The 15,995-nt window shown below is 36.0% G+C and overlaps 1 protein-coding gene across 5 annotated transcripts in view; it reads right to left on the reverse strand.

Annotated features, from left to right (window-relative positions):
* Positions 1-15,995, reverse strand: part of Usp6nl (USP6 N-terminal like) — a 131,580-nt gene that overhangs the window by 42,253 nt on the left and 73,332 nt on the right. For all 5 annotated transcript variants that reach the window (XM_010621368.3, XM_010621366.3, XM_033761825.1 and 2 more), the window contains 3 exons: positions 14,134-14,201; positions 12,129-12,211; positions 5,918-5,957 (listed from right to left, as the gene is read on the reverse strand). In XM_010621368.3, coding sequence (XP_010619670.1) covers positions 5,918-5,957; positions 12,129-12,211; positions 14,134-14,201 — 191 coding nt within the window. The remainder of the gene's footprint in view (positions 1-5,917; positions 5,958-12,128; positions 12,212-14,133; positions 14,202-15,995) is intronic.

Raw genomic sequence — 15,995 nt, forward strand, 5'->3', positions numbered from 1 at the left:
CCTAATCACTGTATCATTATTATACCTAAGAAATTTAAAATGAATTCTATTAACTTGGTCCATTTACCAAATTCCTTGTCCCCTCATATTTGTTTGTTGTGTTTTTTTTTTGCCAGTACTGGGGATTGAATTTAGTGTCACATGTGCAAGAAAGTATTCTACCATTGGGCTATATCTCCAGCGCCCAAAATGTTTTTCATAGCTAGTCTTTTGGGTGGAAGAGGAGCTCAGGATCCTATGAGGGATCTTTTATCACATTTATTGAGATGTCTTAATTTCCTCTGATCTAAAACATTGCCTTTAGATTTTTCTCTTTGTTAACACGTGAGTGTACATGAGAGGCAGACACAGATACACACACTCACACAATGGTTGAACCCAACCTGAGCTACACCCCTTGCCCCATTTAAATTTTGACATAGGGTCTTGCCAAGTTGCTAAATTACCCAGATTGGGCTTGAACTTACAATCCTTCTGCCTCAGACTCCCGGGTTCCTAGGATGATAGGCAAGTGCCACCATGACACTGACATTTTTTGAAGAGTCCTGATCACACTACCTGACTTTGTCTGACTGGCTCCTCTAGATTTGGGCAGAATTATTACTCATGGTAATTGTATCTTTCCTGCCACATCACAGCAGAGGCACATGATGCCAATTTGCATCATCATCAGTGATGCTAGACTTTGCTCACTCAATAGAGGTAGTATTTGCCCACATTCTCCATTAAATAAGACATTTCTTTTTATAAATGGAGAGTAATCTGTGTGATCTACTCTGAGACACTGTGTACATCCTGTTCCTAATCAACACTACTAACTTTCTCATCCACTGATAATCCCTGCTTGAGACAATTTTGACAATGACAGTGGTAAGTGGTGTTTTTCCCTAATTCTATCATTCCTTTTCTACTACTAATAGACAATAGAAGTCTATCCCTTTTAGTTCCTTTTCCTTTCTAATGTCATAATAGGGTTATTTTTTTCAATGTATTAAAATCCATTATAACATCATACTTTTTGAAGCTTTAATATTTCCAAGTTTGGCCAGATGGCTTATTCTCTGATAAATTCCTCTTCTTCAAATGAATCCCTCTGAATGCCTTATTAGTCTTCCACCACTTCTTAATTTTCTGGCACAAGTTGATCCTGCTCTACCCTATGTTCTTCTGTGCCAGACCTGGAATCAGCCACTGCTTTAAGAAACCATGGTTCTTTTAAATGGAAGTGCTATTTAAAAACTAAGCTCTGGATATTAGTACTCACTGTACTGTTATGAACTGTTTATAGACCTTAGCATGAGAGAGTTCTCTTTCTCTCAAAATGTCAGAATATTACAGTCATCTTAATTTCCACAACTATTCCCTTTGCTTCTCTCTAGTACTTTCATTGGTTAAGAAAACAGCACACTATCATGCTCCAGAAGCCATTTCCAGAAAAGGACTAACTTTCTACTTCAAATTTATGACACAAAAACCTACTGTTTTAAACTGATGTTGCCTCCAAGTCAAGAGACCTCTCCTATTAAGGCAAGAGCATCAGGATTAAAACTGAAATCATTATCATTCGTTACTGCAGATTACTCCAGAAATCTGAGAGAATAGTTTGAACTTTATGCAGGACCAAATGAAGAGTAACTATTAAAACAACTGTTTGTTGAGTTGCCCACACAGCTTTTATCTTATCTCAAACCTGTCACTAGTCACATGACTAAGAATTCAGATAGTAAAACTTAAACACATAGACAACACGTGGATGGATTATTAAACAGCATTCTCCTCTAGAATAAGAAATTTTTAATTTGTTCAAATTTAAGTCTTCAGATACTGTTATGGGCTTCTCCATTTGAATATTAGGATGATATTGGGCTGGGGATTTAGCTCAGAGCTTCCACCACAGTCTCACAAGCCCAAGGACCCGAGTTCGGTCCCTGGTACCGGGGAAAAAAAAATTAGGATGCTATTGTGATATAATTAATATAGTTTTGGTCTCTGCTCCAGTTTCTGGCTACAACCACTGGGATTCCCCTTGGAATTATAGGAGTATCTACTGTTCTACTAGGTAACTCTTGCTGGGCTCCCGGACCTGCTCCATATCCTAATCTTCTGGAAAAGGGAGACTGAGTTAATAATCAGTACTGCCTACATCATAAAGCTTCCATAATAGTCTCTAAACTAATGGGGCTTGGAGAGCCCTGAAGTGTTGACTTGTGGGGCACGGCACACCCCAAGAGGACATCGAGCTACCTTCATGCCATATGCATCTTCCATTTGGCTGTTCCTCAATTGTTTCTTTTTTACAATAAATGAGTATTAGTAAGTAAAATACTTGAGTTCTGAGAGCCACTCTGACTAATGATTGGACCTAAGGAGGGGCTCAGGAATACCCTGATTTACAGCCAGTCCAAAACCATGGTGACAACCTGGGGCTTTCAGTCTGCTTTCTGACCTCTTGTGAGACTACACCCTTAATCTATTGGATCTGTATTAATTCTGGTTAGTGTCATAATTGAGTTAAATTGCACACCATCCAGTCAGTATCCACTGGGGAATTGCCTGGTGTATGGGGAAAACCCAAATACTTCTTGGTGATCAGAAGTGTTCTGGGCTATGTAAAGTGTGAGACTATAAAAAATAGCTGAGTTTTTCCTATCTCTTACAGTTTGTTTTTCATCTCCAACAATGAGATCCATGAATGGAAATAAAACTGACAGGAGTCACCCATGCCTAGCTCCCACCAGCAGAGGTCAGGAGAGGACAAGATGTACCAGGCGGAATGGGTCTGTTTGTACAGAACACCTTGACCCTGTGAGGTCTGTCATGCATTTTGAGCAAGATTTCAAACCACCTAAAATTAAGGTATAGTATTTAAAGAAATGATAATATTGCATACATCACCTAAAATACTGCACTACATGAAAAAATAGCTGAATCTATGAAAATTCAGTTTTATGTAATCTTTTCTTATTAAAAACATCAATAAGCTCAGAGAAACAATATAATCCATTATTAATATTGTTCTCTACAGAGTAAATATAATAAGTGTGTTCATTTGCTTAAGAGCCTGTCTGGGGGAACCTACAGTACTCTGTAAACACCAATATTAGTCCTCTTATGACGGGATGACCATCCCTCTGTTAAATGGAGAAATGCCTTATGCAAAATAGTACCGAGGTGAAGCTAGAACTAAAGCCCCAATTACGTGATTATACATCAGTACTTTACTTCTCCCCAAACGTCAAGCATATGTTTTGTAGACTGCAGACTTCAGCAAGGCTATGATTTCATTCAATTACAAAATATATACAAATTAGTTTCTTAGAAATGTCAGAGCTTGGACACTAGGACAAGGCAGTCACCAGAGAATCCATGAACTTAAAGCAGAAACAGTAGAGGCAAATTTGCTAAACTGAAAGTTTCCAGACATCTACTGTTTTGCATGGGACTAAATTCTCATTCTACTTTAAAGAAGCCAAAATTGTTAACAGGTAATGCAATGAATCCAGTTGATATTTGAAAAGCTTTATGGAACCTCAATCAGTGAACTCAGAATCCTGACCTTGCCCCAATAAAAGACTGAAAAATATTTTTATTTAAATGATTAAATATAGTTTAAATTACATAGATCACTTTTTAGTGATTCCTCATTATAGTAAACTCTCCTGAGTAAACGATCAATTATCAGACTAACTACATTACATAAGAAGTCTTACTGTACATGTAAGTCTCTTAAAAAGTCCATAAAAGTGTAAAAAAATAGCTTCTTTTAAGCATGCATCCCCTACTAGCTCTGCCATATATGTATATAGTACTTCATCTTTTGTTCTTGTCACATTTCTTGAGTCACCTAAATCGCTGCTTTGAAGAATGGGGACTGTCTAGACCAGGAAATTACAGAAAGAAGGAGTCAATATTGGGTTGATAAATTTTTATTCTGTCAAATATGAATGTCTTTTGTTTTAAAAATACCTTCCAAATCTTCCTATTTTCTCAATATAAAGGACACTGTGACACTTGGAAGGACAATCTCTCTCTTCCAGTCTTTAAGTCAATACATTTACTATTATAAATAAATCATTACCTCCACCCATCTATTCATTCAATCCACACTTACTAAGCATATGCCACAAGCTCAATGCTGGTCTAGGTTCTGGTGATACAGGAAAGAACAAGGAAGAGGAGAAGAGAGAAACCTCACACAGATTACGTCTTGAGGCAAAGTTAGACAAAATAAAGAAATAAGCAAAAGTCTAAATAGAAAACTAAAATGGAAAACAAGTATGAGATGGGGAGATGGGGAGCCACCATAAGACTTTTTATATCAGAAAGTGACATCTTATTTTCTCAGGATCATTCTGATTTTCTTGGTGAACAAAGATTGTGAGGGAAAAAAGACAATGGCAGGAACAGAAAGACAGGAAGCTTCAGAAGAAAGATTAGAAAGTAGCAGAAGAGGAGATGATAAAAGCCATCAAATTCTGCATAGATTTTGAAGGGAGAACACACAATACTTGTTGACAGATGAGATGAGGGTACAAAAGAAAGTCAAAGAGCTACAATAGAATCAAAGCTGGGAAAGAAAGAATGAAGATATGGGTACCATCAGCGGGTCAGAGAATTAGTTAAGCTGAGGACTAGACAAGAGGTGACAGTCACAAGGCCAGAGCAAATCCTTTCACTACCATTTACAGTAGACGGAAAAAGTTCACAGAGGAAGACTTAGTGAAATGATCACTGTCATTGTCACTTCCTTCTCATGCACTCCTCAGTTACACGGCATCTGTCCTCCTCACCTCCAGGGTACCATTTTATTTCACTAACTCTATGTTCCAAAAGCCACCAAATATCTCCTATTGCCTCAGTTGACCTTTCTCTAGTGATTGTGAATACTCAAAGGCAGAAATCATGCTTTATTCCTCCTAGAATTCAGCGCATGAGCTAATCTAGTGCTAAACACATAGCTGCTACGGTAGCTATTAAAAGAAATACTTTCGCCAAAGCATCTATCTAGGTTATGATAATGAGGGAGAAACAGCAATATTTCAACTACAGGAAGCACCCACAGGCATCTCTATATACATAAAATGGCAATTTTGTCTACATTAAGGTTTTGCTAGTCTTGACTCAGACCTTCATCTTAGATTTTCTAAAATATTTTTTTAATTCCAAGTTCACCTCCATTGTCTGAAACTCAACTCCTCCCCCCACCCCCACATCCAATATATATACACACACACAAACAGAATACAATACAAACTGAAACATTTCATTTTACAATATATTTTGAGGACAGAAAAATAGGGAGAGGGAAGTTCTGAACAACCTTAAAATATCCAATCCCCACTTTTCATGCACACACACCTAGATGTGAAAATAGCTCCTTGTCAAGTACAGGAAAAGTTAAAAAAACAGACAGTTTTGCTATGTAACACTTGTCTTAACTCCTTAAAATGCTCAGTCACTTGACAAGAAGTCAAAATGTTTTTTGTTTTATTTGTGGGAAATTCATTAAAATGTCATAGAACAGTTACTGGTCTAGAATGGTAACGTTAGCTGAGAGAACATGAGAACTACTTGTGATGCTTTTGAAAAATTGGCTGCCCAGGTTCTAACCCCAGGGAGGCTGGTTCGCAGACAGAGGTGGGGCCTGAGCAAGATCAGTGACACCATTCTATAATGCAAATCTTTTCTAGCAACTGCTAAGATTCCTAGCTTTCAAGTATCTATCAGAATCTCATAAATCCTCCTAAAACGATGTTACCATTAATTACTTTCTTAAGAGTGATATAACTAGGGTCAAATCCTAAAAATGACTACATATTGCATAAAAAAATAGCACTCACAATGCACAATGGAAGTAAATTTTATTGCTCTAACAAAGGTAATTTACCAGTAACTACAAATAAAGAACTGGACTTACCCGTTCCATAGCTGCATTATGATATGGGAGCTCCTCCTCACTGCAGAGAATAATATATGTGAAATGGTTGAAACTAAAGCAAACTTTTAAAACATATACCTATAGGTACACATGACGTGCAAGATTTACCGGTCATCACAAGAGTTACATAAGTTTCCATCCCACTGAATTTAATAGAAAACAACAGCAATTCTGCGACAATGCTGAATCTTCAAATCTGCACATCTGCACTGTCCTATACCTCAGCCATTAGCCACACGTGGCTATTTCAGTGTAAGCTGAAATTAAATGAAATTTAATATTGCATTATTCAATATCACTAGCCATAGTTCAAGTGCATGAGTCATATAGGCAAAGGTTGTCATAATGAACATTTCCATCACTACAGAAAGTTCTAAAACACTATTGTAGACCTGGATTCAGAACTTCTTTTGTCATAGCAAATATTTAAACAGTAAATATTTTAGGCTTCATGTACCATACAGTGTTTTTCATAAGTACTCGATGCTAATGTTCTAGTGGACAAGCAGCCACATATAATGTATAAACTGAGTGTGGCACTGGGCCCACAAAACTTTTACAAAAATGGGCAGTGAGCTCAATCTGGCCCCCTTGTCTCGTCTGCCAAACTTTTTCCTAGATCATCATCTCCACTTTTGGCTCCAACTATGGTCTATAATAAATGACTATTTAAAAATTAGCATAAAGGGAAAAAAAGTCTCCAAGGGATTTATGAATTAAAAAAGAAACATCCGCTTCTATTTTGTACAATAGAGAAAACACTAGAACATTTTCAACAGATGATTTTTTAAAAATATACAAAAAAGATCAACTTCATCTCTGGTACATGTATGATATCATATCTAATATAAAGTATTTAGAGACACTCAGTAACAATCAGTAATATAAAAACCATGCTATCTGTAAAGTAAAATGCTTTCAGTCAGTAGTTTCCTCAGTAGTACTGATGTTTTGTCACCAATATCTACATATTCTTGCTTTAGCTTTTTCCAACCAACCAGTGCCACTTTGAAGAGCATGGCACATTAGCACTCAAGAGTTCGGCATTTTCAATGGTATTTTTTCCTACTTGGAAAAGTCCTTAGATGAACCACTGAGCCATAGCAATGGAACTAACAAAAAAAGTGTAATCACCAAAAGAGATCTTAACACAGTCTAAATCCATCATTTCATAGATAAGAAAAGTAACACTTTCACTTAACCCAATATCTAAGTTTCAATACTATCTAACCCAGTGGATACAAACTAGGATATTCAGCTAGAGCCAGAGCATATCAAGTAAAGGAAAAGAGGTTGTGAAACCAATTCTCAAAAGCAAAAGAAACTTTGAGGATAAAATTTAAAAAAATACTGTGAACCTCACAGGAGGAGGACAGTATAACAAGAATGTGGTCCAGTTTTCCTACACAGATTTTTCTTCATTATTTCTTTTTTTTTTAAATTGAGTTTATTGGTACATTTTAGGTGTACAGTACAGTTACATTCAATATTGGGATCCTGTACTTACATGACAGGTCTTAGTTCTCATTTTTTCCCCCTTGTCCCTGCTCTCCCTTCACCCCATCCTCCCCTCCCCATTTACAAACACTTTTTTTTTCCATTTTTTCATTTTCTCTTTTCCCAAAATTTTCAAACAAAATCTGTGGTGGGCACACACAGATCTTCATAAAACTTTTCCTCTTTAAGTCTGTGTTAGCAAAGTTAATGTTATCAGCCTTCCAAGGAGAATACAGAAGAATGCCATCTTATCAAGGGCTCCATGAGATTTCCAGAATACACACTGGCACACTGAAAAAGCTCAGTAAATGAAGTACAGATGGAATGTCAAATATATATCTGCAAACTGCACGGATGTATCTTTGCCTCCTACACTTTTTTTTTTTTTTTTTTTTTTTGCTTTTTTGTGACAGGGTCTCACTATATAGTTGTGACTGACCTAGAACTCACTATGTAGCCCAGCCTGGTCTCGAACTCACAGAGATCCTCCTGCCTCAGCCTCCCTAGTGCTGGGATTACAGGCATGTGCCACCACACCCAGCTACACATTCTGTAAGCAGAGGAGACGAAGGACTACAGTATGAGTGAATATGGAGTATTTCTTTAGGTAAGTAAATTATGGTCCATGCATCAAATTTGGCTCACTACCTATTTTGTGGATAAAGGTATAATGGAACAACGCCATCCCATTAGGACCTGTCCATGGTCTTTGTGCTCCAGCAGCAGAGTGATACAGTTGTGATAAAGATCATGTGGCCCACAAACCAAATAGATTTAGTATCTAGCTCTTTACATGAAGTGTTTGCTAACCCCTGCTTTAGAGAACAAAGGCTTATAGGCACTTAAAGGCTGAATGAAGAAAACACTAAGCTGGCAAACAATTATATCCTATAGAAATATAGTAAGTAAAACAACAGAGTCATCCAGGGAAAGAGACTGGCTGGATATACTTTTTATCTACTGTTAAACTTTAAAAGTATTACTAGAGTATATATGACTCTATTCTCAACAGCTCAGGTAGAATATTTCTGTAAGTATGAGATCAACTTTCATTTGGAAACTTAAATCTTAATTTATTAAAATCAGTGTGTTGAATATACTGATTAAATTTCATTTTTGTTTTCAAAGTAATTTTTACCTAAGTTTAGATAAGACCTACCCAAAATTTATAGAATTAGCAGAAAGAGTTCTCAAGGCCTTATGATAAAAAGAGAGAATCTCTAAAGACAGAAATACCTTTATTTTGGCTCTCATATATATTTATAGTCATGGTAAACTGAGACAGTCTGCTAAATTTTATAAATATACAAACTCTGAGAAGCAGCTGAACATCTAACCCTTGATAATAATTTTATCTTCTCTATTTTTGGTACCATTTCCTTTCAATTCTGCTATTAATAACTCATAACCTAAAAGCACTATTTAACATTATCCAAATATCAAGCATTCTTGCTCAGCAGACTAGCAACAGCTATTTTTGATTAAAATGTTTAAAGTTCTCCAATTTCTTAAGCAAGCTTGATTTCGCTATTGTCCAGCTGTAACCACACCACAGACACAAGATCTGGGGATAACACCCTACCACTGAGAACGAAACAAAGATGTTGCTATTCCAACATCAAGACAGGCTGGTTTGGCAACAGCTTTAATAATTATTGTGAAATCTGTAGGGAAAGTGGGAAGGGTAGGAGAAAGGTAATAAGGGAAAATAAAAAAAATATGAGAAAATGAAAAAATGGAAATAAAGTGTTTGTAAATGGGGAGGGGAGAAGGGGGGTGAAGGAAGGGCAGGGACAAGGGGAAAAATGAGAACCAAGACCTGTCATGTAAAGGTACAAGATCCCAATAATGAATGTAACTGTACTGTATACCTAAAATGTACCAAGAAACTCAATAAAAAATAATAACAATTATTGCGAAATTTACTATAAAACCAAGTTGGTACTATTCTGCACTTGTTAGTAACTGTTCCTCTTTAAAAAAATGATAACTGTCCCTCTTGCATGTATCATTAACAAGTAATTTGAGTCTCTAAATTCTAATGAGATGTGAATTCAGAAGCCTTCAGAGAAGATTACAGTGTTACTTTTTTGCCATTTTAATGTACTGACATTGAACTAAAAACCCAATTTCAATACAGAACCAGTCAAAAATTTAAAAACTAAGAGAACAGACAGAAATGCTCTTTTGATCAAGGTGTGACAGGGAGTACATCTAAACGCCTATGTTAAGTGACTGTATGCAATAGTACAAATAACACCAGTCTACAGTGACCTGCAATAAAAGGCACTACCAGTGATCTTTAGAGAACATGTTTTACTACTACTATGCACTGTACCAACAACAAAAAAGGGTTTGGTGAAATTTAATAAAGTATAATATTACATTAAAATCTATTTCTATGGTTCATTATTTTCATTTGTGCTGTCTGCTTTACGACTGTATCACGAAGTAAACAAAAAATGAGTGTGAACGGTGTAAGAAATCTGCTTCAATTGCACAACAGTAAGCTTATCCATCTTGGAATATATTGTAATGGAAATGATCATCTCACTAAGTGACCATCAAATAGAATAAACTGCAACAGAAGTTATCAATATATTGCAATAGAAGCATCCACGTCGGACACTCTTCCCATACCCCTTCTCATTTTCTGTCTAGACATTTCCAATCACTTATCCTGTATTTCTGCTATTTACATACTAGAGGCAGTAACAGGACTACAGCAGTGAGAGCCCTGCAGTGAGACTGTCACAGTCCATTCCCCAGAACTGACACTCACTGTCAGCATGATTTGGGCAACTTCTTTGAGCTCTTTGTGCTTCAGTTTCATCATCTACAACAAAGGAGGTTTTAAAAAGGGCCTACTCCATAGTCTTTAATAGGGATAAATGAGTTTATCCCTACAAAGGGCTTAGAAATGTCTGGCACACAGTAAGTGTTCAATGGACATTATACCTAACATGATGAAGGTAAGGTAATGACTGACTTTTTCACACTAGGGCCAAATGGAACTTACCACAAAGAATAAAAAATAAATACCAAATAACTGACTGCAACTTTTGGATTGTCAAATACAGGTAGGATCTTGGGTAAGAAGCTCTTATTTCAAAAGCTCATCTCATACTATTTCAAGCAAAAAGAAAAAAAGTAGGTAATTAACAGACCTTTTCAGACTACAAGTTTTCATATGTACTGAATACTCTACTGGACTATTTTATGATTAAAAACATTCCAGTGTTTCAATCTCACCAGAAATCCCTGGAAAAGTCAAAATAAACAAGGCTGTATCTTCTGAATTAAAATTTAGCCTAGCACCCAGAAATATTTTTAATTCACCAGCTGACTCTAATATAAAGAAAAATTGGGAATCTACTGACTTTAACACTCTTAATGCACAAACTATCCTTCAAAACTTCACTTACATCCCAGTTCTACACATTAACCCACACAAATGTGCAATCATTTGGCGCCAAAGCTCACTTTTTTTCTAAAGGTAGGAATTTAATTTTAATAGTATTTATATTATAATTAAATACTGTTAGTTCAATGAAGTTCAGTTTTCTCGATATTGCTAGTCAAAGAAAAGTTTCAGACACACTAATGTCATTTAGTATAATATCTATTTGTCCACAACTTTATAAAATATCCTTACATTTATTTCCTCAAACCCTCCATACTCTTCAAGTTACGTGAAGCAGTTACTAACTCTTACTTTCAAATGAAGCATGAAATATTGTCTCTAGTCAGTTGACTAGAGACCAGCAAAAAACCACAAGAAGGGCACACACCTTCTATCTCCTAGAACTATTTGTTTGCTTGCTTAGTTTACCCTCAGAAACTATGCAACAAAATATATTCTAAACACACAAAAAAAGCTAAATTGGAGAATATAAGGTCTGAGAATTACAAATTCTTGCTATGAACTATAAAACAAATGTTTTTCTTAAAATTTAACTGCTATAAAATTTAAATTCCTAGCTTTTTAATACTTATAATAAACAAATCTTGCAAAGAATAAATTTGAATAAAAATTCAGTTAATCTTGAATTGTATGGAAACAAATAAAGAACTGAGATGAATAGAAGTCTCTGGCCCACAGGAATCTGACTGAACAATGCCAGAACCAAGGATAAGTGGGTTCACCTCATTTTACAGGGGTATTTTTAACACTCAAAATCACTAACTGCTTCATTTTCTAGTGGTGCATCCTTCTCACAACTTTTCATATAACATACACTGGATAAATGGAACTAATTTTGAGAGGCAATATCATGACTACATTTACAGCTATAAGAAAGATCAATGGCATTTCTTTACAATGCTCATTTTTAGACTGCATAACACTAAGGATTGAATTGCTAATTATATTTTAAATGCACATCTAAAAATTAAATATTTTATAATTATTTTTAAAGTACAAATTATTATGCATGTGCATTTAATTATGCTACATTAATACAACTCATTTATTGCACTTAATGTTCTTAGCAAAACAAAACATATTAGAGATTGTATTGACCATAGTTCAATTGTAATTATAAAGGTTAAGAATGCTAGGAATCTAGTACCTATGTACATTCCTGGAATTTTATTCACAGAATCTTTATTAAAAATAAAGAAAGTAAATATAACAGGTAAACCCATAAACATCGTAATAAAAAATTGTTAGCTTTCAATCGATGCAACTTACTGCAAAAAGCCAAATCTATCCGTGACTTTGTAAACAAGATAATCAGCATCTTCCCAAGGTTCAATCTCTGCACCTTCTCGTCCCTAAAATCATGGACAAAGAAAAAGGTGTTACTTGGAGTTTATAAAATTGAGTGATCTTTTAAATCAAAAGACCAAAACTCAAGAACTTTTTAAAAAATATAACTAGTTTAGGAAATACAATCACTATTCATAATTACAAATGACATAAGATACTTTATGTCAGTAACAGCTGACATTTAGCTCAGCCTTGATAAGACCAGGGCACCTGAGAGAAGCTTTTGAGAAGGAGAAGAACCACGCTAAGCAGCTCAAGAAGGAACTGCCAAACTTTAAATTTCCAAAGTGAATATTTCTTAGAGGATAAAATGTTTCTTGCCTTTCATTCTAATTTCTCAGAGGAATAGACTATATACCTCTACCGCTTTGCACAGCTATATTTGCCCTGAAACAACTCTTTCCAATAAAAACTGGCCGCCCATTGTCATATCCTGTGTCACTCTACAGCCCTCACACAGAGAAACCATGAGGCATACTTGGCAGTGTTGCTCATTCCCTCTTCTACTTCCATGACACTGCCTCTTGCAGGTCTCCTCATGTCTCTCTGACTAGTTTGTGACTCTGTCTCGGTAATTCTTCGCTGATATGCTCAGAATACTGTCCTCAGCCCATTTCTCTGCTAGGTTATCACATGTTCTTAGGCTGTTAACTTATACTGGTAAGTGTAGGAGACTAAATTGAAAGTGCACCAATCCTTCAAATTTTAGACTCAAACACCTGTCTAGCAGAGGCCTCCATCTCAGTGTATTTTATAACGTCTGCCCATGTGTTCTCTGAGTAGATGCTGAGCACCCTGTGAGCAAGAAGTGCTGAACTCATTTATGCATCATAAAACAAAAGAATGCCCAGGTCCCGGCCCATGCTAACTGCGTGGGGGGGTGCACGTGCAAGCATGAACGAATGATAGATAGTTCTATCGGTTTTCTATTAAGCAATGAAATAAACCAGCTAGGCTTTTCATGGACCACAGTAAAACTTAAAAACAGTAACAATATCTGATGTTTCCAACAACCAATTTAAAAATAAACTCTGCATGACTCCCTGGAAGGAGCGCACAGACCAGGCAACTTCTTGTAATTTCACATACCTGCTATCTCAAATAACCAATAATAAAAATATATTATTATAAACAAGTGATGCAAATATAAAACATGATATTTATAAATACCTGCTATGACTCATTATAAATCTCAGAAGGTAAGGTCATACATACATAAGGAGACATATAAATCACCAACAATTGTTATTTTCTAGGACATGAAGAAAGAGATTCCATACTAATATGAGGATAAAATGCTAATGGGAATTACACATAAATGCATTAATACAGTATCTAAGATCTGTAGTAAACTTTTAACAGCACATATAAAATATGCATATCATGCAAACTTTATTCTCCATACTTACTCAAGTGCTTAACAAATACCTAGTATAAGTCAGAAACTGTTCTAGGTATTTAGGATACAAAAGTAAACCAAACAAAAGAAACCCCTGTCATGACAGAGTTACATCTAAGACAGCAGACCCCGCCTCCACACACACACACACAAAGTAAATTAGTAAGTGTTATGGTGAAAAATAAAAGGGATACAGAGTGCCAGGGTGTAGAAAGGTGAGTAACCAAACGGAGGTCAGACGACAGCTCATTAAGAAGGTAGTGTCTAAGTAAAGGTCTGATGGGGCCAGGCAATGAGGCATCAGGATACACAGAATACAGAGCAGAGCAAACAGCCAGGGCAAAGGTCCTGGAGAAGGAGCAAACCCGGGGGTTGAAGAGAAAGAGGCTAGAGTGGCAAAAAGGAGAGAATTCGGAGGAAAACAGAAGAGCCTGATGTTCCCATGAAGTAAACAAAGTGCTTCTGTAATTTCAGCTCTCCAAAATACAAATTCCTTTCTACTTATACGGTTTTTCTAATATAACTTACTCTGTCATATTTAGCAACAATTTCAGCTCGTTCTTGGGCAAGTTTGAGTGCTACATCCTGGTCCGAATCTGTGGAAAGATCAATTTAGGTGAACTGTTATTCAAAGAACAATGAAAAGTAACTGCAAACTAAGACAAATTTTTTTAAAAAACATACTGCCTAAAATGAAAAATCAGCAAAATCCAGTAAATTTTAAAAGATGCATTTAAAATCTGAAACTACGACTTTACAATGTCCACATATCTGACACTGTAATTATACCACATTCAAAAGAAAGTAAATTTATTAACATAGCATACACTCGGACATAATAAATCTCAGCCCTCAAGACTTAATTTGGGATCTAAAATCTTTTTTTTTTTTTTTTTTGGTACCAGGGATTGAACTCGGGTCCTTTCGCTTGCAAGGCAGGCCACCGAACCACTGAGCTAAATCCCCAGCTGGATCTAAAATCTTATAGAAATAGGAATTGGAAAAAAAAACTGAAGAAGAAAGCTCGAAGTTTTCAGATGATACCCAGTTGGATAAGAAGATCATTGAAAAAGGCTTTTAAGAATTTTTTTTTTCAAAAAGGGCCAGGGATTTAACTCAGTGGTTCCACCACCTGCCTCCTTGCAAGCTCAAGGACCCGAGTTCAATCCCTGGTATAATAAATAAATATATACATATACATATTTTTTAAACTAGTATAAGATACACATCAAAAGCTACAAACATTTTTTTATTACATGGTGAAAATACTGCCCATTTGGCTTTCAGGTCCTTTGGTCAATGCCTCAACAACTATAATAACCTACTCGCTGGTCTCTATGTCTCTAGTTTTAGCACATGTACATGCACACACAAACCTTTCTTTCTTGACAGGGGTATCTTTCAAAAACAAAACTGACAACAAAAGCAGAGACCGTAACATGAAATGGTATGGATATGATTATATATCCCAAGCCCTATAAATAAAAAGACCAAAGATAAATTGTATAAATCATATCTCTGATCAGGAAAATATAGCATTCCAATGAAAATCTGTGCAAAGATCACAAGCAAAAAATTCACAAGACTAACAACAGCAGCAACAACTATATTTGTGTTCTTACTAAGGTGCCTGGCAGATGCTAAGATACTACCAGGCAGCAGATACTGAGCCTAGCACTATATCATGCCTTATCACATTTAATTTAACAACACTCTAAAGTAGTATCCTTAGTAATCCCACACCAGTGATACAGTTTAGAGATTTTAAGCAACTTGTTCGAAGTCATAAAGCTAGTAAAAAGCAATGGTAGGATTTGAATCCTCGATCCTTACTCCATATCCCACAGCTTTAATCGCTACTTTTCAGAAAGACTTTCAGCTACTTTTAGATCCATTTCTTCTAAAACTCTCCTAAAATAACACTTTAGGGATTCATGAGAGCCGTGGCCCCTAAAGGTCCAAGAAACGGTGGCTCTCAAGGAGAGGTAAGGGTGGAGTTTTTAAAAAGAGAGAGCTGATAAACAGGATTCTGTTTCATAATTCCCCAAGAGTTGAAGGGATATGCGTGACAGAGGTGGGTACAGGGTGAAGAATCAAACCGCCTTCCAAAATAGGAAACCAATGATAACACCTAAAACTGAACAGACAGAAAGTGGCACCATAAGTATGTTAGTTAGCTCTGCAGTAAACACAAAACCAAGGGGGGGAGGGCGAGGAAGAGTATGAAAGTAAACTGTTCACAAGTCTGTTATACCCTACTGATTCTTTACACTAATTATAGCGCTGATAAAAATAAAATCTAAATTAAAAAAAAAAGACATGGAAAAAATCGACCTCATTAGTAACTGAGGAACATAAATTTTAAAATATCACTTTGCATCTATCTCAGA

The sequence above is a fragment of the Fukomys damarensis genome, unplaced genomic scaffold (assembly GCF_012274545.1).
Source record: "Fukomys damarensis isolate Sample0158 unplaced genomic scaffold, DMR_v1.0_HiC HiC_scaffold_10, whole genome shotgun sequence".
Classification (NCBI taxonomy): domain Eukaryota; kingdom Metazoa; phylum Chordata; class Mammalia; order Rodentia; family Bathyergidae; genus Fukomys; species Fukomys damarensis.